Source organism: Pholcus phalangioides, unplaced genomic scaffold (assembly GCF_987345545.1).
Source record: "Pholcus phalangioides strain wild (caught in Gottingen) unplaced genomic scaffold, Ppha-v1.0 ptg000024l_1, whole genome shotgun sequence".
Lineage (NCBI taxonomy): Eukaryota > Metazoa > Arthropoda > Arachnida > Araneae > Pholcidae > Pholcus > Pholcus phalangioides.
Window position 1 is genome coordinate 16,706,572 of NW_028301616.1, and position 21,945 is coordinate 16,728,516.

The 21,945-nt window shown below is 36.0% G+C and overlaps 1 protein-coding gene across 1 annotated transcript in view; it reads right to left on the reverse strand.

The window, feature by feature from the left end:
- Positions 1–21,710, reverse strand: part of Rtel1 (Regulator of telomere elongation helicase 1) — a 31,766-nt gene extending 10,056 nt beyond the window's left edge. The window contains exons 1-10 of the mRNA XM_089250838.1: positions 21,478–21,710; positions 20,231–20,441; positions 19,368–19,452; positions 14,003–14,227; positions 13,246–13,465; positions 12,851–13,048; positions 10,814–11,032; positions 8,236–8,354; positions 7,938–8,144; positions 5,102–5,384 (exon numbers count right to left, since the gene is read on the reverse strand). Coding sequence (XP_089106964.1) covers positions 5,102–5,384; positions 7,938–8,144; positions 8,236–8,354; positions 10,814–11,032; positions 12,851–13,048; positions 13,246–13,465; positions 14,003–14,227; positions 19,368–19,452; positions 20,231–20,441; positions 21,478–21,579 — 1,869 coding nt within the window. The 5' untranslated portion in view covers positions 21,580–21,710. The remainder of the gene's footprint in view (positions 1–5,101; positions 5,385–7,937; positions 8,145–8,235; positions 8,355–10,813; positions 11,033–12,850; positions 13,049–13,245; positions 13,466–14,002; positions 14,228–19,367; positions 19,453–20,230; positions 20,442–21,477) is intronic.
- Positions 21,711–21,945: the final 235 nt, after the last annotated feature.

Below are 21,945 nucleotides of genomic sequence, written 5' to 3' on the forward strand. Positions count from 1 at the left end.
ATTAACTGTATAAATAACTTATTTATTACAGAATATTCAAGGTGTTTCATTATAATATTGTGCATCTGTATGTTTATATAGTCAAACCTATATATAATTTTGAAATACCAATTGGCTTCCTTATAGCAGGGTTCAGCTGTACATATAGACAAGTATTTTTAAATTTAGTTGGACCCTGATATAACCAACTCTGATTTAATAAATTGCTTGATTAACCACTTGCCTGACATGCCAGTGTCAGACACAGCCAATAAAAATCCGCTTCTTCCCGAAATTTACTTGCACGAGTGCAGCACCAGCATCGTAATCTTTGCTACCCACAGGGCCCTAACAAAAAGTAAATATTTAACTAAATCTGTCAAACCCTATGGCTTCATGCAACCTTCCCAAACTTTAAGGCGCGAATGCGAGCCGATCTACCCGTTAAAAAGTCTCGCCACAGAGAGTACCAGACCTACAAAGAGCACAAATGTAATTTAATCATAACACATCACTCACTTCCATTCTGAAATATAGATGGCAGCACTGAAAAATCAAAACACAACAACACTACATATGCACTCAGACTGTTAGGTACACACACAGTTACACCTCTGGCTCAACTCAATAGGTAGTAAATAGCCCATAAATGATGGTAGACCTGAGTTGTACTCAGTTTGAAAGGAAAGGCTTCATGCAACCGTAATAATGATATCCAGACACATAATCTTACAATCCAATTACACACATACCTAACCTAGTTCTATTAGATAATCAATCTAAAAACTAGATAATTAATATTCTATGCAAAAAAATTCAAATAAGAGATTTTGAAAAAAAAATCTCAAAGTAATAAATGAATCAAAATGTTAATATTTTTAAATGAAAGAATTAATTGTGATTTCCTAAAAATTATCTCTTATTCCTAGTCATATACATATGAATAGAATGAAAAAATACAAAAAAAACTGACATTTTCTGTGCAGAAAAAAATTAAAAACTCATCAGGCAAGTGGTTGAACAAAGTTTTTTGAAGTGTCCGTAACCTCCAGATATAACAATTTTCTTCGATTTAATAAACAAAAATGACAGATTTAACTGATTTGTTAAATAAGGCGTTCAAATGTATTATTATTGAAAGTTCTTAAAACTTTAGAAAAGGTATATTATCTATGTATGAACCTACTACTACTAAACCCCAAATACAACTCATCCATATTCCTGAGCAGAACTCCTAACGAATTGGTACATGTTAGAATGTGTGTGTCCCTGTTGTGAACCTAACATGAAGTTTGTTTCTGTGTAGTGCTGCCATTTGCCATCAATTTTTCCAACTACGAGTGAAGTAAGTAACCATAAGTGATTGAAGATTCTACTTTGTTGGCCTGTTGCTATCTGACTTTTTAACAAGGAAATCACCTCGCATTCATGCTTCTATATATGAACTGCTGAATGCTCAACAGAACTACAGTTGATACACATTATGATGCTCACATCCAACAGCGACCGTTCCATTACAACGACCAGTAGGACAATTCGTAAATGTTTTCATATAATGCAAGAGTTCTTATTCTATGGGTTGTGGCCCAAACTTGGGTCGCAGCAGCTTCCTAGATGGGTCGAACAAATTCACTTACAGCCAGGGACTCTAGAGCAGTGGTTTCTCAACCGCCGGGCCGTGACATCGTTCATACCGGGTCGCAACTGATCTGCTGTTTCCTTTTCCCCCATTCACATTCCGTTAATCATGTGTACGACTGGGTGTTCCACTTACAAAAATAAATGAAACCGGGTTGCGGGCTTTCAAAGGTTGAGAACCACTAGAGCAGTATTTCTCAACTGCCAGGTCCTGACATCAGTCGCAATGGGCAATTCACTGTTTTATTTGTCCTACTTATTTCCTATTAATCGAGTGCATGACCAGGCAGGGCCATAACTAGATACCTTATTAGCCGGGGGGGGGGGGGGACAAGCACTCATTTTAACACCCCATGTAATTTAGGAAGATCAGTTTAAGTAGGGATTCTTATATTATGGGTCGTAACCCAATTTTGGGTCACAGGGGGCTTAAGAGATGGGTAGTATCATGGCCCCCACATCCTAGAGCAGGGCCCCTAGGATGGGACTTTCGGCGGGCCCCCAGACCAGACTTTTCATGGGTCATGGGCCCCTTTATAGTGAATTTATGGCGTGAAAAAACAAAAAAAATGATGAAAATCGTCCCGGGTCCCAGGGCTGGAGCCCTGTCAGCCTCCCCTTTGTGGGGGCCATGGGTAGTATGAATCCATTAACAGAAAGGGATTCATGAGCTATGGGTCTCAAAAATGGATCGTGCAAATCGCCTTACTGTCCTGTTATAAATGCACTTACTGTGTCACTGGTTTCACTAATTATGAAAAACAAAGTTTAATCGTTCGCGAACCTAATCTTGTTACTGATTTTGGGTTGTGGGTGAAAAAGGTTAAGAACCCAGGCCTGTCATTTGGGGGGGGGGGGAGCGTTGCCCCTGGCTTTTGAAAATACACACTAAAAAATGGTATATATATGCGTACACTGAGTACATGCTCTTTGCCCCCCCCCCCCCCCTGGAAAAAGTTGAAATGACAGCCCTGTAAGAACCCCTGATATAACGAGTATGCTATTTGTTTTCCTTCTGATATAACGACCACTCGATATGACGTCTGTTTTCGACAGAATGATGGGGATCATTATAATGACTATCTTGTAATAAAATCCTTCAATGAGAATCAATATGATTCATACTTTTTATGGCTAAAAGATTTACAAGGTTATGCTGTGACAAAATAAATCTTATCGCAATAAATTTACTGTATCCACAGTTCAGAAAATCTTGTCAACTCATAGTGGTCAACAAAAGATCTGAATTGCACATTTGAGCAAATCAATATCATCTTATCCAATTTATTCAGGTTTAGAAAAAGAATATAGAATTATTTTTTAATGAAAACATTTGTCTTTTACTTTCTCTGCATCTATAACCTGCATGTTAGATGAATGCACAAAATTTCTAACATGAGTGTCGTATTTCAGACAAGATTACTTTTGTGTTTGGGCCATACAAAAACTAAACTACTTCTTTGATAAAGCACTATTGATAAAACTAATATAAAAACTATTTGTTTTAACTGTTGCAGAGATTTATATGAATTTCGACCAATGTTGATAATTTACCTCTAATCTTGATTCATTTACAAATGAAATATACATTTTATGTGATATTTTAAAATTATGTACTTTAGAATTATATAAATTTGTTTGATGGGGGAATAAAATTCTTGAATGGATAAGATTAGCTAGTGGAGAAAGAGGATTTGGAACACAAATGCTTTGTATATACCCATTAATTTAGGTCACAAAAGCTTTTCAATATCCACAGAATCTCCCAGATCCAATCAAGGCTGGTTTCACACTGGCGCAATGTAGCAAATGATGCAGCATGCAACTCGAAGCGGATCGGTTAAAAACATGAACTTAACCAATGTGCATCGAGTAGCATGATGTGACGCTTGCCGTATCATGCTAGTGTGAATCCAGCCTAATGGTGAATAGAGGCACCCTACTGTATAGTGCATAATCAATCAATCAATCATTGACTTCTTTTTTGAGGGAATTTCAAAGGCAAGAAATCTCAAATCATTTCTGTTGATTATGAAACTAAATAAGCATTTAAAATTTCCATTATATATTATTTTTAAATTGTGTGAAACTGATGTCAATGTTATGACTAGGGGTCAGATTTCTGTCTTTGCATATATATATATTTTTTGTGTATTGCATATTTCACTATTTTTATGTGATAGAGCATATTTTCAAAATTTTAAGGCATATTCTGCATATTTCACGGATTTTCAATGAAAAATGAATTTTTTCCTCTATTCCAATCCCTCTCCAGACTGGTTTTTGCAGTTCCCGATTTTGACGAAAGCTCTTAGGGCAGTGTTTCCTAACCTTTTTTAGACCATGCCCCACCAAAGCATATCCGAAATTCAGATGCCCCCCCCCCCACTCCCCTGAAACTTCTTAGTTTTGTAACAAAGGGTTTTTTTATGTAGAGCTATTAGTTTTTGCATTGCCTCCTTATGTTTTAAGGACTTTACCCCCTCCCCATTTCTGTCTACTTTTACCTCACACAGGGGGCCTGCGGACCTTATCTTACTGGCACAAGTGTTTTATGGGCCACAAAGAATTAAGAACCCTTAATCAAACCCCCTTCCATCTGAAAGAAAAAACCAAAAAAAGAAGTCACCAAGAAATTGTTAAAAAATTTGAACTGATATAAAAATGAAGGGAGTTTGGAAGGTTTCGGTTTTTCTTCATAGAAAAACTCAAATTACTCCCCTTAAAAATCAAATTGTGCTCCTTGTGGGGCGTGGGCCCCAAGTTGGGAAACAGGGTCTTAGGGCTAGGATTTTTATGCTGATTGGTAAAAATCCTGAAATTCAGGTTTTTCAACTAATCAGCACAGACATTGAATTGTTAGACCATAAAAATACTAGCCCTTTAACGATACTGGTGTGTGGCTGTAAATAGATTAATAATCTGAATCAGTGTCAATGATGGTAGCTCGTGGGAAAAATTGGCAAAATTGGTAAAGTGGGAATTTTTTATCCTTTGCGGGAAATTCAAAGTTAAAAGCGGGAAAATCAAATAAAAAAGAATTACTTATTTTATTTTTTTATTTATATTGAATTTTGTGTTTTTCTAAAGCTAAATACACTACTTGGCTAGGTATTTTCACCTATAGATGGCAGCACATTAATTCTGAATTAGTAGGGAAAAACTTGTTCAAAAGGAAAATTTTGGCTGAATGAGAGTTAGGTAATAAAATGAAGAATTTCTGTCTATACAATAAAAAATGGTTTAGACAGCATCAACACTTCTCATAATATTATTTTGCTAAAACTAATGTTATTTAAGATAGAAATGAGTTTTTTAGGCCTTATTTTTTGTTTTATAGGACATATTTGCAGTTTTTTAAGAGCATAAAAGCATATTTTATTGAGCACTTTTTAGAAGTTTTACAGCATAAAAATCCTAGCCCTACTCATGACATTGATTAAAACTTTATATTTGAATCAAAAATTACAAAATTTTCACATACTTTCCCTCTGCATACAGCCAATAGTGCTGCACCTCTTGATTGCGGATCATTGATTCGATCATAGAACTGCTCGATGCTCTCTTGTAAAGCATCTCTACGCTGGGGTTCTAAAAATAATGGCTTGATTGCACTCAAGTTTTGCCAAATCCCATTGTCTTCCCAGTGATTCACATTTCCTTTTAATAATGAGTATGACGGAAAGAAGATCAAAACACCATCCGGTATGACTTTGCAAAAATTTGAAATTGTCCTTCCCAATGATGATATGTATTTCTCTGAGAATCTGTTATACAAAAGTAGAACAAACAATGCTTTTATGGATTTCAATCAGATTTCAAATCAGAAGGTAAGGTTATGATATCATTTTCACAAAAAAAAAAAAATCCAGCATGGATTCTCAACATGCACACACATTTTATCTATGCACATGTTGGGGTAAATCGAGAAGTTATCCATACTTAGAATAAGACAACCATAAGTATTATTTATGGACATTGCATAATATTTTATCATGTGCATATATTGTTTATAATTTTTGTTAATTGTATTTTTAATTGGGTTGCTCATTTTTGAAATATATGACATCCATATTTTTATGGGCATCTTTTTCTCAGCCACCTCGTTGGGCATTTTGCCTGTTGTGGCGTTGTATTTGTATTTGGTATAAGCATTCTTCTGGGAAATTTCTAACAATGTGACAGAACGTGTGACCCTGACATATTTATATATATTACTATCAGAGCTATTAATATTTTACTGGTGCTGCCATCATAAGTGGATACAGACTCCTTGAACAAGAGGGAGAATCACAGAAAGGGGGGGTATAGCGAACAAGGGTGAATGTCCACCCTGCCCCCATGCCAATAATACAACTTTTTCACTGGGGGAAATCACCCCCTCTCTTTCATTCACCCTTCCCTTCTGTATCCACCCATGGCCGTAATCTGTCTTCCATATTCAAAAATGAAATTGGAATTCTGTCTTGCTCTATGTGAAGAGACTAATGTTGCATATAATCTGCAGATTATACATTAAAAAACACTGGAATTTCTTTGTGTTGCTTACGGATCACTGCATTACCTGCAACTTTTTTCCCAGAGACGTTGGAATAAAAATCAATATTTCTTAACGATAATTCAAAAAAATAATATAGAAAGCAGATGGTGAATAGATGCAAGTGGAAGAATCAATGTTTTTATTAAAAAGCTGATCAACCCCCCGCCTTCTTTTCTTCAAGATTTCATTATCGGTGAAGAAAGCAATAACCAGAAATCAAATTTCAAGAGATTTGACATAATATAATATAATAATATAATATTTCAAGCGATGGTGATATTATATTATAAATAATTATTACCCCCCCCCCCACCACCACCAGCCCATTATCTACACTATAAAAAATGAAATAAAAGAAAATTATATGTGTATCCACACACACGTCGGAAAGGTTATTCATTGTAGACTTTCGCCACAGGGCCGTCATAAGAGCACCATGTCACCCCCTCCCTCCGGGGCAAATTGATTTTTTTGAGGCCCCACCCTACCTGGCCTGAAATTCTTGCCTACAAATTAAAATGCTCACTCTCGAAAATTTTAACCAGATTTCATTTCATTAGGTGCCTGGCTGGGTCCATGCATAAAGACGGCATTGTTTTGGCCACAGAATTGAGTCAATCATATTCCAAATTCATCTGCTTCTACGGAATGAAGAAATAAGTGACACTTATACCTGGAATTAACTCCTGCATTATAACCTACCTACATTATAGAAACATCACAATTTAAAGAATACATGAACCCTGATGAGCGAGTGATTACCTAGTCAAATGCCATTATTTTCAGTAAATATCAATTATTTTGAGTGAGTGGTAGCCCTATAAGAAGCAGCTGCTTTATTTTGATAAGAGCAGAACATATTATGGCACAGAGAAAATATGAGCCCTCTAAGATAGCACACGCTTATCTTAGAGGGGGTAAGAGACTTGCTATAGCCACCCCCATGCGCGTGTGTGCATGACCTATATTTATATTACACACATTCCAATCAAGGAAGATTATGGGGGCTGTATCAGGGAATATTTCTATAGAAAATACAAATTAAATCCAATGTGAAGCCCCTCATCATACAACATAGACAAAAATGTAAAGAAATACTATAGAGTCTAGCTACAAATGTTTCATTCCATAAGCACCCTACATCGCTAGTGACTCTGTTGCTTAAGATACCTCATTGCCAGTATCCTTGCATGAGGATACCATAGCAATATACAGTTGGAAACCTGGATACCAAGTCTCCTATCAGTCGCCAGACTTCAGTATCCCAGTGTGAGGAGGCCTTTAGATGACAATCAAACCCAGACATTGTATAGCCCTTTAAGACCGGGAAATTTTTGAAAGCATGAATGTTTGTTAAGTATTCCACCTGCACGATCATTCAAGCTCGAGCTTAAAGAGATAGATAAAATAGAATCAAAGAAAAATCAGTATACATTACAAGCAAACCTGTCAGAGAATAGACAAAAAAAAAACAGAAAATATACTTGTACACCATCTATACATCATTAAAAAAATTCATTTACAAATAAGAAATTTAAATCACTAGAGGATCATTGAGTAGGCCACTAAAAGTGCCCATACACTAATCTGATATGACGTGGGCGTTGGTTCCATATCAGGTCAATTCTGTGGTGAATTCTGATTCTTGAGAATATCAACAGAATTCCCACAAATCATAATTCACCATGTTGTCCCACGTCATGTCATAGTAGTAAATAGTATGTAACCGCCTTAAGAGGTGAATATGCACCAAAAAAAATTTTCAAATTTTACCTCTTACCTGTTGCTATACGATGAACTAAGAGGTGTATTGTCAGGGCCATTAGTCAAAATTCCAACGAAGACTTGTCCATCGCCTATTATATGTGGGTTTTCAAGCTGAACTGGAAATTCTATACCAAGTTCACAGATCAACTGAGGCAAAGGAGATAGGGTTCCACTAGTTAGGAGGATACTGTGAGTTCCTTGACCAACCAAATCTTGCATGCTACAAGAAGGTTCCAAGCAAGCATTAATATATCAATATCAATATGAGCATGGAATTGTGCAGAAGTTCAAAAGAAACTTTGTTCCCTTACCCAATCCCTGCACTGAAGCACCAGCAGTCAAGTCTCCATGCTTTCTTGGTAGCACTGGTTGGTTTTGACCAAGGATCTGATGCATTTTGAGACTTAGGGGTTTCATATTGCAGATACATCTATAAAACAATGTATTGAATAAACTGAAATTTTATAAAAATTTTGGCATTAAATTTTATTGCTGAATAAAATATCATTAAAGTTTACAGTTCATTTAAATTCATCATTATTACAACAGCAACAAAGAACTGATATTTAAAAAAAAATTGAGGGGTTGTCAACCTTAATACCTAAAACTGGTGTTAGTTCTTTGTTTCAAATTTTTTAAAATAAAAACATATTAAGCTAATACCCCAGAGTAACCCTTATAGACCTGCTGAAAGGACATTCATGTCCCTTGAGGTCAAAGTGTGTGCATTATATGTTTGTATATCGTATAGATGTTGTGTATATGTGCATATTTTGTATTTGTGTAAATTACAAAAATAAATAACATTGGCAAGAGCAGTACCTCGATAACAATGAGTCAAGTATTGTGGCATGCACAATTCAACACTCCACTAAAATAAGCATGGAATTTTTGGATGTCGTTTCTTATCAGACATTTCATGTTGGCCTGAACTGGTGTTTGTTCTTTATTTTGGTGCTAATTTTTTATTCTGAATTTTTCCATTAACTTCAAATATTCTGCTTTCAAAGTCATCTTCTTTTTTTTTCTCTCTCTCTCTTAGAGAAATGTAAGAATTAATCTAAAAAATTAACAGAATAGGAGAATAATTCAGGGACAAAGTACAGAAAGTTAGCTAAACGTGAAAAAATTTGATATATTTTAAGAATATGGTGGTCTTAGGTTCCTTGTGGAAACCATTTTGGCAATAAGGCAAAAATTATAGATGCTTAAGGTATCCACTGGAATGACCAAAATATTAGATGCAATTTCATTTTCTATCAATAAAATAATCTAAAAGGACTCTAGATATCACCATAATTAGGCATATACATAACCAGAGAGATGCGATCACTCAGGCAAATGGCATACATGGGATGCACCCACTGGACATTGCAAATCTTGCCAATAGAGATTGGTAGCGAGAGAGGTGCCACTCTCTAATTTCACTTAGTCTACTTTGTGTATAATACAGATGCACAATGAGGCAAACCCAGGAGAAGGGGAATGTCACACCAAAAGTTTGGTGTCCCAACCAAACTTTTCTTTCTTTCTTTCAAATTCCTGACTCCTATCTATCGCCATGGACAACTACTGAATGAGTTGTGACAGAAGTGTGCATGTATATATAACAGTCTGAGTATATTTAGTGTTGTGCAAAAAAAAATTTAGTGCTAATGTCTATTTCTTTTAAACTATTAGTGAAGCGTGATAATCGAATATTTGTATGCTTGCTGACACTGAAAACAGTCAGAAATCTTCACAGACTCGTGAGAAACAATTTTTTGACATTCAAAAAAAAAATTAAATAGAAATATTTTGCAGACCTGCTGATGGCTAAGTTATGTAAGTATCATGTTGAAGGTCTGCCCTGTTCTCTGCCAAGAGATTTTTTTTCAAATGAGAAAACTGCTTGCTTTTGTCTCTCGAAGTTGAAAAACCACAGAAAAGCAATTTCAGCTAACCACCATCACCAATGCCTACACCAGCACACAGCAGCTGTACAGCCAATTGCTACTGAACTGCAAATGCTCCTTGTCCATATTCCTCTACGGAATTTCTAACGAATGGGCACATGTTGGAATGTGTGTTAACATAATGTGAAGTTTGTATAGAATGCTTATTATGTGTTGCTTGTCAAGTGTTGCCATCTGTCTTCTGAACTTGGAAGCACACTCTCCATAGCAGTTGCTAACCATTAATTATCTGGTACCTGAACATCATTGAGGATCAGTTTCAAGAACTTCATAGAGCTGGAGGCAGATAATCAGAAAAATCTAATCTAAAGTTATTGGGGAAGGAAACTCCAGGATGTACTTCAAATTAAGCAATTCAAATCAATTCAAGACTAGTTTTATGGATTTAGAAGGGGGAGGGATAAAACAGGCATTCATAGTATTCTCGAATGCTGACATTTGCTAGAGCAAATGAAAAGATTGCAGAAAGGTTTTGACAAAATTTGAAGAATAAGAGTTGATATTTGATCAGTTCCTTATCCCTATTCAAGTAGAGAGGAGACAAAAAGTCAAACAGGATGAAGAAAATACCTTCTTACACCCAAGGCTTGTTTGGGAACACAATAGATTATGCAATTTATGATGGAGTACAATAAAGTCAAATACTTAAAGTATGAAAGATAATAGTGCACCTTCTTCCATTATGACAAATAGAATGGGATGATAGGACAACCAATTAATCCATTTTCCATAGATTTACATACAAAATATTGTCATGCAATTCAATGTTTTTGGCAACGAATTAGTGTTATATATTGCAAACCACCCCCTGTATTCTAATTTTGATTATCATCAGATTAAAATACCTATATTTCTATGAAAATGAAACATATATTTCTTATACCGCCATTTAAAAATATGTGATTTCCCTAGAAAATTAGTTACAGATACTCACCCTGTATTTGTGAGCAAATTCTTTGTTCAGATCAAATGACCTGTCATTTTCTGTCGTTCTTGAAAATAGTACTTTGATGATGTCAGAGAATTTCTGTAGCCCTGCACCTTTTGTTGCGAAAGGAGTGTTGATGTTTGTTGAATGATACAGAATTATTTTGTCTAAAACATCTAATATCATATCTCGCCTACGGGGCAAAATTTCCACTTTGGCCAAGATCTGGATTGAAAAGAAAGGGAAAGAACAATGTATAAACATAGTAAATTATATTCTGTTTTACTAAACTTTCATCAAGTAAAGAATGGGCAAATTTTTTAGCCATATACCGTTGACGCTCATTATAACAACAGATAGGATAACATAAGTCTCCAATGTTTTCATATAATGACCACCCTATATGTTTTTCCTTTAGTATCACAACCACCCGATACAACACATAACGTCAGTTTTTGACAAAATGATGGGGTATTGATGAGCGCCACTTTATTACTGAGCATCATTCAACATTTTACAAACTAACACACTAAGTCCAAGCTCTGTTTCATTAGATATAAAAGCCCCTTACCCTGGTTGGTTGGGCATTTCATAAACTGTCATCAATACCAGGAGTTGTCAAACTGTGTGTGATGTGCCCTAGTACATTGCCAACCTTTATCTAGGGTACCCTAGTGCGCCATCAACCTTCATCCGGGGTGCAGTGAAGCATTGGCCATGACAAAGGTTTTTCAAAAAGAGACTCTTTGTTAAATTGCTCTAGGGGCTGCTGATAATCGTTGATTAGGGAAAAAGGCAGCGTGGGTGGAAAGGTTTGAGAATCCATGATCTATACCATAATGTTTTAATATGTTGTGTTGATATAGTGGTTTTTTTTATGATTCCAGATACCAAAATAATACTTCAACCACTTATCTAATTTGACCTTCTTATTGTATCAATTCATTCACATGATGGACAATAAAAAGCAAAGTTCAAAACTGATGCATATGATTGCTCAAACAATTTTAATAAAGGCTACTTGAACAGGAACTCAGAACACTAACCACACAACTTTACTACCCGAACCCCACTTTCAATTGACTGACTTTCCTTAAAGACTAGGACTTTTAAGGAAAGTCAATTGAGAACATCTATTTTTCTTTTTCAAATCATTCACAGGAATTCAAACCCAGGCCTGTCAAACTGCAGGTTGGTGCACTAATCTTTTGGCTTTCTGGTGAATTTATTATGATATGATACATATAATAAAATTACTCAGTATGATGCAGATAAATAAAACTACAGAGATATTTTGGCAAACGAGTGGCTCGTCTTACGAATTTTTCAGCTTTCAAAGGTTTTTTCGCGATATTTCTACCTTGGCTGACAAACATTTTAACTGACATGGATGCACACTCATATAATACAGCAGCATTGCGAGCCAAATTTTAACCCAGTCATTATCAGAATTGTAGTCACTCCAGCCCATTTAGTTATGTCTACCTCGGAAGCTCTCTACTGAGGCATATCTTCACTTTCTTTTCAGAACAATTTTGAACCATTTCAAGTAAAATAAGATATTGAGCTAAAAGAATAACCAAAAAAAAATGTGTCTAGAATTACATGTTTCAGTGCACACATGCTTTTGGCGCAAGACTTTTAGCAACAAACTAACAGGTTGACAATCTAGGAGAAACTGTTGTATACATAGAGTAAAATAAAAAGATCTTGTATCTCAACTTCCTGTAAATTCTCATTTATCCCATTGCAAAGATGTTCATTTCAACCTTTGGTCAGTTTTCATCTTTTTCTATAGTGCTTCTTGGTGTTTTATGAAACTTATCTTTAAATTTTGGGCAGTGCCCGGAATGAATTAAACTACTTCCCATAGAAACCTATGAGAAATTGTATTCTGGCTAGCAAATGTGATTCTGGAATAATTATCTTCATTGGCCGAGATACTACTGTAATAAATGAACATCATGTTATACAATTTCAGTATTTTGTAGGTATAATACATTGAATTACAAATAAACAGAGCTTCAACAAGCATGAGCTTACACCTATCATATAATCTCCTGGCTTAGAAGCTCCACTATCAGGATTTTCAGCAACTGCTTTGTCAAGAAGTTCTTCCAGCTCACAAAACATAACTTTCAAAACTGCGAGATCATGCATGGTAAAATCTGGCACTCCACTATCAGAACTTGTAAGATCTTTGCTTTCAGAATCTTTGATCAGATCCATTGTCTGTGTAACCTAATATTGTATGGAATAACATAAAAAAAAGTATGTCAAATCAAAAATTATTATCTTAATGCATGACTATGAGATATACTATTCTATACAATACCATCAGATATTTAAAACATTATAAATGTTTTTTTTATAAACAAACTACTATATATACATATGATTACACTTTAATTAAAATTTTGTGAGGTTCGAACCCATACCTCATTGATACACATCGCCAGATCAAGTGAACGCAACTGAAAAGACATGCTCTCTTCACAGACGCTTTCAATATTATGGGCTTCATCAAAGATGATAATATTATTTGACAACTCTATCCCTTGTGCTCTTCTGGTTTTTGGATCAATTACATAATTATAAGGAGCAAATACAATATCAGCTTTTGATCTTAAAGAACGAGCTGCAAAATAAGGACAGCATCTACAAAAGGAAAAAAATATTCATAAAAGCATACAAAATAACTTAAAAATGACTTATATTAAGCAATGCATTGGAACGTTTGTTTATTTCAACCCTAAGTTAAATGCAACATGAATCGGAACACCATCAAGTACAACTAATCTCTCAGATTAACACACAAAAATCTTTTTTGGGGGTTGAGAGCAAGCTAAAATATTTATATTTACTTCAATTTTTAAATAAATATTGTAATGGAACAATTGAAACTATACGATCTGAATTATTATTTAAGTCTTATGTAATTCTAGAAAAACTTTCAGCATAAAAAAAATGTGTTTTATATAACAGGTGATATACGACTGAGATGGAGAATTAATTGAAATGTATCAATTTATGAAAATCATAGCTTTCCAGGTGTGTTTACAATTTCTTAACCAGTATTTATTAACAACCTTAATACTCCTTGCTGTTTAAAAAAAACCATAAATAAAGTCATGCAAATAAAAAATCAAAAGGAAGAAGAAAAAAAGAAGAAAACGTCAAATTAAAAATATTTACACAGTCTTTTTTCCAGATGAAACAAGATCTTCAATGTCAAAAACTGAAGAGTCTACATATTCTTTCTGCGAGAGAATCTTCTCCTCATAATTCAAGTAAAATGGACATGATTTACTAGCAATTTTTGCTCGGCAAGCATAAATTTTTGAAGCATTGTTTTGAATCTTCGAAACTTCTGGATGAATGCATAGTTGATCTCGAGAGCCTAAAACAACAGATTTGACACTGCAAAAATGCATTGAGAAAGACCATATTTAAATGACATATCTTTAAAAAATATTTCAATTTCAAACATGCAATTACAAAACAGAGACAATTTTAAAAGCTATTTGAATACCTGGATATATAATGAATACTTTATAGTTTCCCCCCCCCCCACCCCCATAAAAATTGCTTCTATTTTGGGATGCTGAAGTTGTAAATATATTTCACAACGATTTCTTATGGGCATATTTTTTTAAAGCCAGTTCATCAAATGCCCGAGTGGTGTAGTGATAAGATGCTCGCCGCTGTGGTGGTCAAGTGGTCATATTGATGGACTCAGATTCAAACCCTAGCGTCACCACAATGGTGGTCAGCTTAAGTTGGTTTTCTCTGGTTCCCAATTTTGAGGCATAAATACAGGCCAATCTCCCCATTAAAGAGAGCCACAGAGAGGAATCAGCCTACAATGATACAGTAATTCAATCATTACACTTCATAGTTAGAAAAACTGATCAGGGTTCATACAAAAATTTCAAAATGAAAAGTAAGGAGTTTTTAAGGACTTTTTAAGGAGTTTCAAGCAGTTTTTAAGGAGTCATGACAAACTTCATAACTTACAAGTTTTACAGCAAAAAAAGGGGCGGGGCACATATGCAAATTTATTTTGAATTTGCAAACAAACTTTCCCTCTTCTCAAAAATATAGATGTAGAAGTGGTTCAAAAATTACAAGTTTTGATTTGTTACCCGACATCATAAGAATTCATAAAATAATCAATCCACGTACATGCTTTCTGTCATCACCAAAGTGTTCTAAAACCTTCAAGTGTTAGTCAAAAATATAACTCATAATAGCATCACATAAATTATAAAAATTCTAAAAGTGATATTCATTCCCCCTCCAATTATTCAAAATAAAAACCACAGCCAACAAAGATTTTTCTTACAAAATTATTTATATTTGCAGCAACTCTTCAGGGCTCATATAAAATTTTCAAAATGAAAAGTAAGGAGTTTTTAAGGTGTCATGGGGCCACGCCCCCTCCGAAAAAAAAATTGCACCACTAGACAATAAAAGAAGCCCACAGAAAAACAAAAGAAGCCCACATGTGAATTGATTTTCATTTAATATCTTTTTCAATGTTTCCAAGACTTCAACTTTCAGAATAAAGGGTATGATGGGTAGCAATTTCAGCTGAAAAGAAAGAGATATGCCGTGACTGTACGCACGAGTAACAAGCGACAAGAGAACACAAATTTGAACAGTAACAGAGCATGATGATCAAGATTAGGTATTGAGAAATGTAGTAAGAAAGAAGAGAGAGTATATAGTATTAAAATGATTTAAAGAAATCGGAAGTGATGTATTGAGTTTGCAATAAATTTTGTTTTTATCTTGCTTGAGTTGTGGCCACTTCTGCCAGAGAGAGATACAAATACAACGCCACAACAGGCAAAATGTCCAACGAGGTGGCTAAGAAAAAGATGCCCATAAAAATATGGATGTCACATTTCAAAAATACAGCAACCCAATTAAAAATGCAATGATCTGCGGCATAATCACGGATCACTTATATGACGCGCGGCACAGCTCCAGAGCATTTGGATCCGCTCAGTATTTGAAGATCACTAGAGTGGCTCTGTAGGGGACTCAATAGGGAGAATGTTAGTTCAGGTGCCCACAAACTAGTGAAAAGTTTTACTCGTTATTCGCGCACCGAGTAAGGCACCATTAAGAATATTTCATATTTTTTATAAAGGGTGGTTGATGACGTAAGAATCATCCAACCCCACCCCCCCCCTCCACGTCATCAAGTCAGCAAATCGAAAATCCCCCATCCATGCTGACGTAATATTTGAATGACCCCTAAAATAAAGATACCCGAAAGTTATTTTCAGAAGGTTAAGGTTAAAAGGTTAAAAAAAGTGGGTTCAGCTATAGCGGCTGATCGGCTCGTCCTCCCCCCTCCCCTCCTGTAAAACCAGACGTGGCTCGGGCTGTCACTTTTAAAAGCCGGGTTTTACTAGCAGGTTTTCTATGCCACGCGCAACGTGAATCACCCAGCGCTACACGGCGTCTATTCATCAATATGAAAAGCAGTACGACTGTTTTCCTATAGAGCGCGATACGGCTCACGACAGCGCTTTACATCGGGCGTGATTGGCAGACTGCTTCTAGTGAGTTAAGCGTCGTGTGCCGCGCGTTTCAGCGATCTTCCCTTCATTTTCGTGTTGTGTCTCTTCCCTTTAAACCAGAGCATGCAGCCGATAGAGTAGATGACGCCAGGGTCATATACTATATAGCCATCCTGAGCCGATGCGCCACGCTTGGAAAACGCAAATGCGTAACGCCATTATGTAACTCATTTCTGCCGACACGAAATGATCCAGTTAGGTTCACGCGGCGCAAAAAGCCTACTCCTAGGAAAACCTGGCTTCAGGGATGAAAGCTCGTTACGGGATCCCAGGAGAGATAAACCCATTCTCTCTCATGGAATCTTGTGTGTGGATAGAGCCTGTACCTCTTTTTTTTTTTTTTTTTTGCCTTTTTATTTACGGCAACCAATCTGCGAAACAGATTCGCTTTCCCCACTGGACTTCAGTTTTTAGCATTTTAAGGCGCGGCGGCGAAAAGATACGCTTGTCGTCGTCCCTTACTCGAAATTTTTTTTCCTTTCTTTTTCAGTAGCGAGTTGTAATGTGAATAAAACACGTCAAAAAAACTGCGGAAAGCAGTGACATTTTGCGGTTTCTCGGAATTTTCGTAGTGAGATATTGGCTGTAAGCAAATAGGAAGGAGGGATAAAATAGGAACAGTAGGAGAGAACTGTGGTAAAAAAGAAGACGATTGCGGCGAAAGTAGGAAAATAGTAGGATAAATAGGAAAGCTGCGAGGTCTGCACTCAGTATACTGCGTAATATAGGAGGTTCGAGACATCGTTTCGCCACATAAGTAAAAACTTTCTCACCACTGGGCATGGGGGAATTTTCGGCTACTGGTTCAGCGGAGTGATGTCGTTCTACGGACCATCGATTTCCAACGCTGACCAGTTTGCGACATAGGCAGGAAAACACGTCAAAACTAGCGATTCGGTAAAAAATCACATTTTTAGAAGCAAAAGCGTATAATCGTATTAATTTACTAAATACGACAAAATCGTAACGGTTGGCAGGTATGCACAACCATTGGATGTTCCAATCCCATCCCCTGCTTTCACATTTCCTATTATAAAGGGAGAGCGCGTTTTTTTTAAATCTTTTCTTCCTCTTTATATTGGGGGGAAGCTTCCTCTTATTTTTTTTAGGCAATGCTATTCATCACCGTGGGGAACGCCTATTCTAAAAAAGATCATCCTTTCAGAGAAAAAAAAAAAAAAAAAGACTTTTTCAGGCGTGGCTGCAAAAAGTAAGGAGTTATAAGGGCCCTTCCAGAGGGAAATGAAAAGTAAGGAGTTTTTAAGGAGTTTGTAAGGATGTGCGAACCCTGCTGATGGCAGATGGCAGCACCACACACAACAAACATTACACAGAAACAAACTTAATGTCACGTTCATAACACATACATTCCAGCAAGTACGAATTCATTAGAGGTTCTGCAGAGGAATATGGATGAGGTGCATGTGTGATTTAATAGTGGTATATTTATTCCACTCGTCTTCCACTATGAAGGTTTCTGTCAAGCTCCACACATTCAAATCCAGCTAAAAAACACCAGAATCAAGTTCTTCACGTACAGAGCATGGGGTGACGACCTGGTTGATGGCACTTTCATTTCCCACCCAAATGCCGATATATGACCAGAGTTGGCATGCTGTAAAATAGCCACCTCATCGAGCAGTTTGCCTGTAGTGGTATTTGTATAATAATAGGAATTACTAGCTATCACAATATGGAGGCAAACCGATTATAACAGCTAAGTGGCAGTGAACCTGTGTGCGTAAATTTTTCCATCACTTAATATCTTTCACCTCCTTTTCTATTCATCACTTTGAATTCAGAAGCAACAGATTAAGAACCCATTAAGAATTCACTTTAACACACTGTGAGTTGCAGTAGCTCTCCATTTCCCACTATTGATTTTTAGCAATACTTGGCTCACTTCTGGTATCATATTTGGCTATAATTGCGAATTTCCTGTACTTGAAGTCCTAATTTCCCATATTTTCCACAGAAAACATGGTCAGCCTGGGATTTTCAAGGGCTGAAAGAGTATTTTCTTTAGATATTTTTTATTCAAACGAAACACAATAGAGGATTTTTCTATAAAGAGATGAAAAATTCTGAAGAATCTGGTTTCTGACCAGAAGATTTTAATAAAGCTTAAGAAATCTGAAGCATTGGCACCTATATGAGAAGTTATAGCCAAGGCATAGCTACCAACTTTGGAGAATGAGAATTACAGAATGAGGTTTACATGCTGATCCAAATTGCGTACAAAATTTCATGTAAAAGGGATCTTTTAAAACATTTTAAGGATTTTTCCTTAATAAAAGGGAAATATTAAGGATATTTTCCCTTTACAAAAACCGTGAAACCAAACAAACCATCGCTAATCATGGCCAAACAGTAGGTTAAAGTCCTTGGCTTAAATTACCTCTCACAAACCAAATCTTGCAAACCAAAAAACCTCCATCGGGTCCAAAACAGGACATATGGATAAAGCAGATACACGTGATCATACCAATTTTGGATTTTGAAAGGCCGGATTGATGCTCTCTGATCGGCAAATTTTGTGTTTTCTCCCCAAAAATGAAATATTTTTTTTGTAATTTGAAGAAATGGTGACAATTTACACAACGCTTATGTGAAGCAAGGATTTTTTAAGTAAATTCTTGGGGAATAATTTTCTCCCTAAACATAGGGATTTTTTTACAATCATGGGCAAAATTTCGAGAGATAAAAGAATTTTTTGGGAGTCCGGGAGATAAGAGCAGAAAATCTGGGAGACTTGGCAGCTATACCAAGGTGTCGTTATAACTGAGTTTGACTGTTACGTGTCCATTATAGGTGGGTAGAAATGTTATTGCAAAAAATAAAAATGCATGAAAAAAATATCGATGGAAATAAAAAGCCATCACATTGTTTTCACAAACTGAAAAGCTAAAGAATAAATCTAAAAGATTGGTGGCAAAAGGAAAGAAGCTGAAATATAAACCACTCACTGTTTGTAGCTGCTTCTTTTCAGCTCTTGCACGGCTTGCGATAGCTGAGTATGAGTTCTAGAACTGTAAACTATTTGTGGCACCACTAAAAAAATCAGGAAAATACAATAAAATATTGGTCTACAACATGAATACCAGAACTTTGCCACTGGACTTATCCCGTTGCCGAGATCACTTCCAGCCCAGCTTCGTGACTGAGTCCGGAACAGTTATATTGGTCTACAGCAGGGCTTCACAGATCACGAAAAAAAAGTCTAAGAGCCAGAAAAAGCAGACCAAAAATAATATTTCTTTCAACTTTTTTCCAGGAAAGAGCAAACTCCTCCCCCTTCCATGTTTATACATATGCTGATATAAAGTCCAGAAATTTTGTATTGTCTTGACTCTGATTCAGTAACCACATATATAGAAAATAGTAGAGATGCCTATCAAAATTTTTGTAGTTGCCACAGCGCCTGGGATTTGTCAAACCCTGGCTTACAGGGAACTACTTACTATTCGATACCATACTAGTGCATGGCATGACAAATCTCAAGTGCCAGGCTGACTATAAGATTGGTACTGGCACCTAAATTTCTCTCTATGTGATTGCTAAATTAGTTTAACTGGAGTCTACAAAAAGTTCTCTGATTTCATAACAGTGTAGCTTTCAACATAGGAAAAAAGATGTTAAGTCCCAAAATAAGTTGAAAAAAAAATTATTTACGACCATTCCCTTTGAGATTAAAATCTCATTCTTGACTCCCAAGAAATTTTGCTCGCACCTAAAATTTTTTTTCGATTTATCGAGCCCTTTACTAATGTCTCATTTTTAAATATCTCATAGGCCTATTTTCTTTACTAATGTATATATATATATTTACTTAGATTAGGTCCAGATTTCCAAAGACCAGCAACGTTGTCCAGCTGGGAGCGAAGACTGGTAAAGATTGGTTCAGAACCTGTACTGGTAGAAAAATTGCTCACTAACAGCTGTTGCTGGGCTTTCTTATCTTCCAACCATGCTAAAACAGAGCACAAAAGACTCAGGGTTTTACCAGTTCCTGTCGGACTTTCCAGCATCCCATTGACACCCTAAATAAAGAGAGATACAGTGAGGAATAAATTCATTTTTCTATCACCATTGATTCATATTTCTTTCTTTTAAAATTTACTTTAAATATCCGATCCAATGATACTACAGAACCCATACTTAAAAAAAACATATTATTTCAAGATATATTTATAAACGTACCAGTAATTAATATTCATAAAGATAAATTGTTACTAATGTTATACCGAAATGGTTTTATTTTTACACTGGAGCAGGGTTCGCTATTGCACCAAATCACAAGATATTTCATTTTGCGAATAAATAAAAGATCTAATTCACAAAATCATGAGTGTCCATTCTGTCTCTTAATGGTAAAATCTGCTATTTAACTCATGCAAAATCTGAAAGTGAACTTTTTGTTAGTCAATCGCGAGCAATGTTCAGCGACTTTTTGTACCCCAGAAAACCCAACTTCAGCCGACCACCACTGTGATGCCAGTTGGGTTCACACCCCTTCCCTTGTAAATATAACTCTGTCCATGAAATATGAAACATCAAGAACTCATGTTATGACTTCCAAATACTGCGGCAAGCCCCACTTACCTTACAGTGAATTCATAGTGTGGAAAACAAAAAGGTGATGAAAATCACTCCAAGCCGAAACCCTGTCCAGAGCCGCAACTAGAAGGGAGTAGATGGGTTTGTGGACAAGGAATGGGGGTGGAAATTTTACACTTTCACAGTTCTTTTAACATCTCAAGGAAAGTGCGAAAATGCATGCTGGCCACGGCTGACCAAGCGTCTAGTTGTGGCCCTGGCAGTCCTGCATTTGTGTGGGGCCATGCCCCTGGATTAGCATGAATCACACATTGGGAATTTACACTAGTGATCCCATTGAAACACAATGGCCACGATATTTTGTGAGTGGATGAAATACATATTGTTTGAGTGGGCCCTCTGTTGAACGCCCCACTGAATCATTTGGAAATGAGGTTTCCCCTAGTTGATCATGTGGAAATGAGGGCTCCTAACAGTTAAATAGCATTTATCATGCTATGTAAAAAAACAACAACAAACCATTTGTAAACATTGTATGACTTTGTCCATATAGTCCTCTTGAAGTTTGTAAGGTGTGTACGGAAAATTTATCACGACTCCTCGCAAGCTACACTGGGCCATGTTTTCTTTCAACCAAAAATATAAAAGTGACGCTAAATTTTAAATAAATTTATCCCATTCAATAGTATCATCTGACCAAAGTATCGCGCGAAGTTAGCGGGACGGATGTGATTTAAAAACTTCTGACAAGTAATAAATAGACATTGGCTTGATTCCATAACTTTTCAGATAGGAAAGCTCAAAAGTCAAGTCAAACTTCCGGAGATAGAGTGCAAAATACTTTGCTATCCAAAAGAATTGAATATGCAAAAAAATAAAACTCATATTAAAAACTTCGAAACAAATCCAATCTGAATAAATAGTGTTTCTTAGTAAATAATTTCCTTATAATAATTTTGTATCCCATCATCACCACCATCAACATCC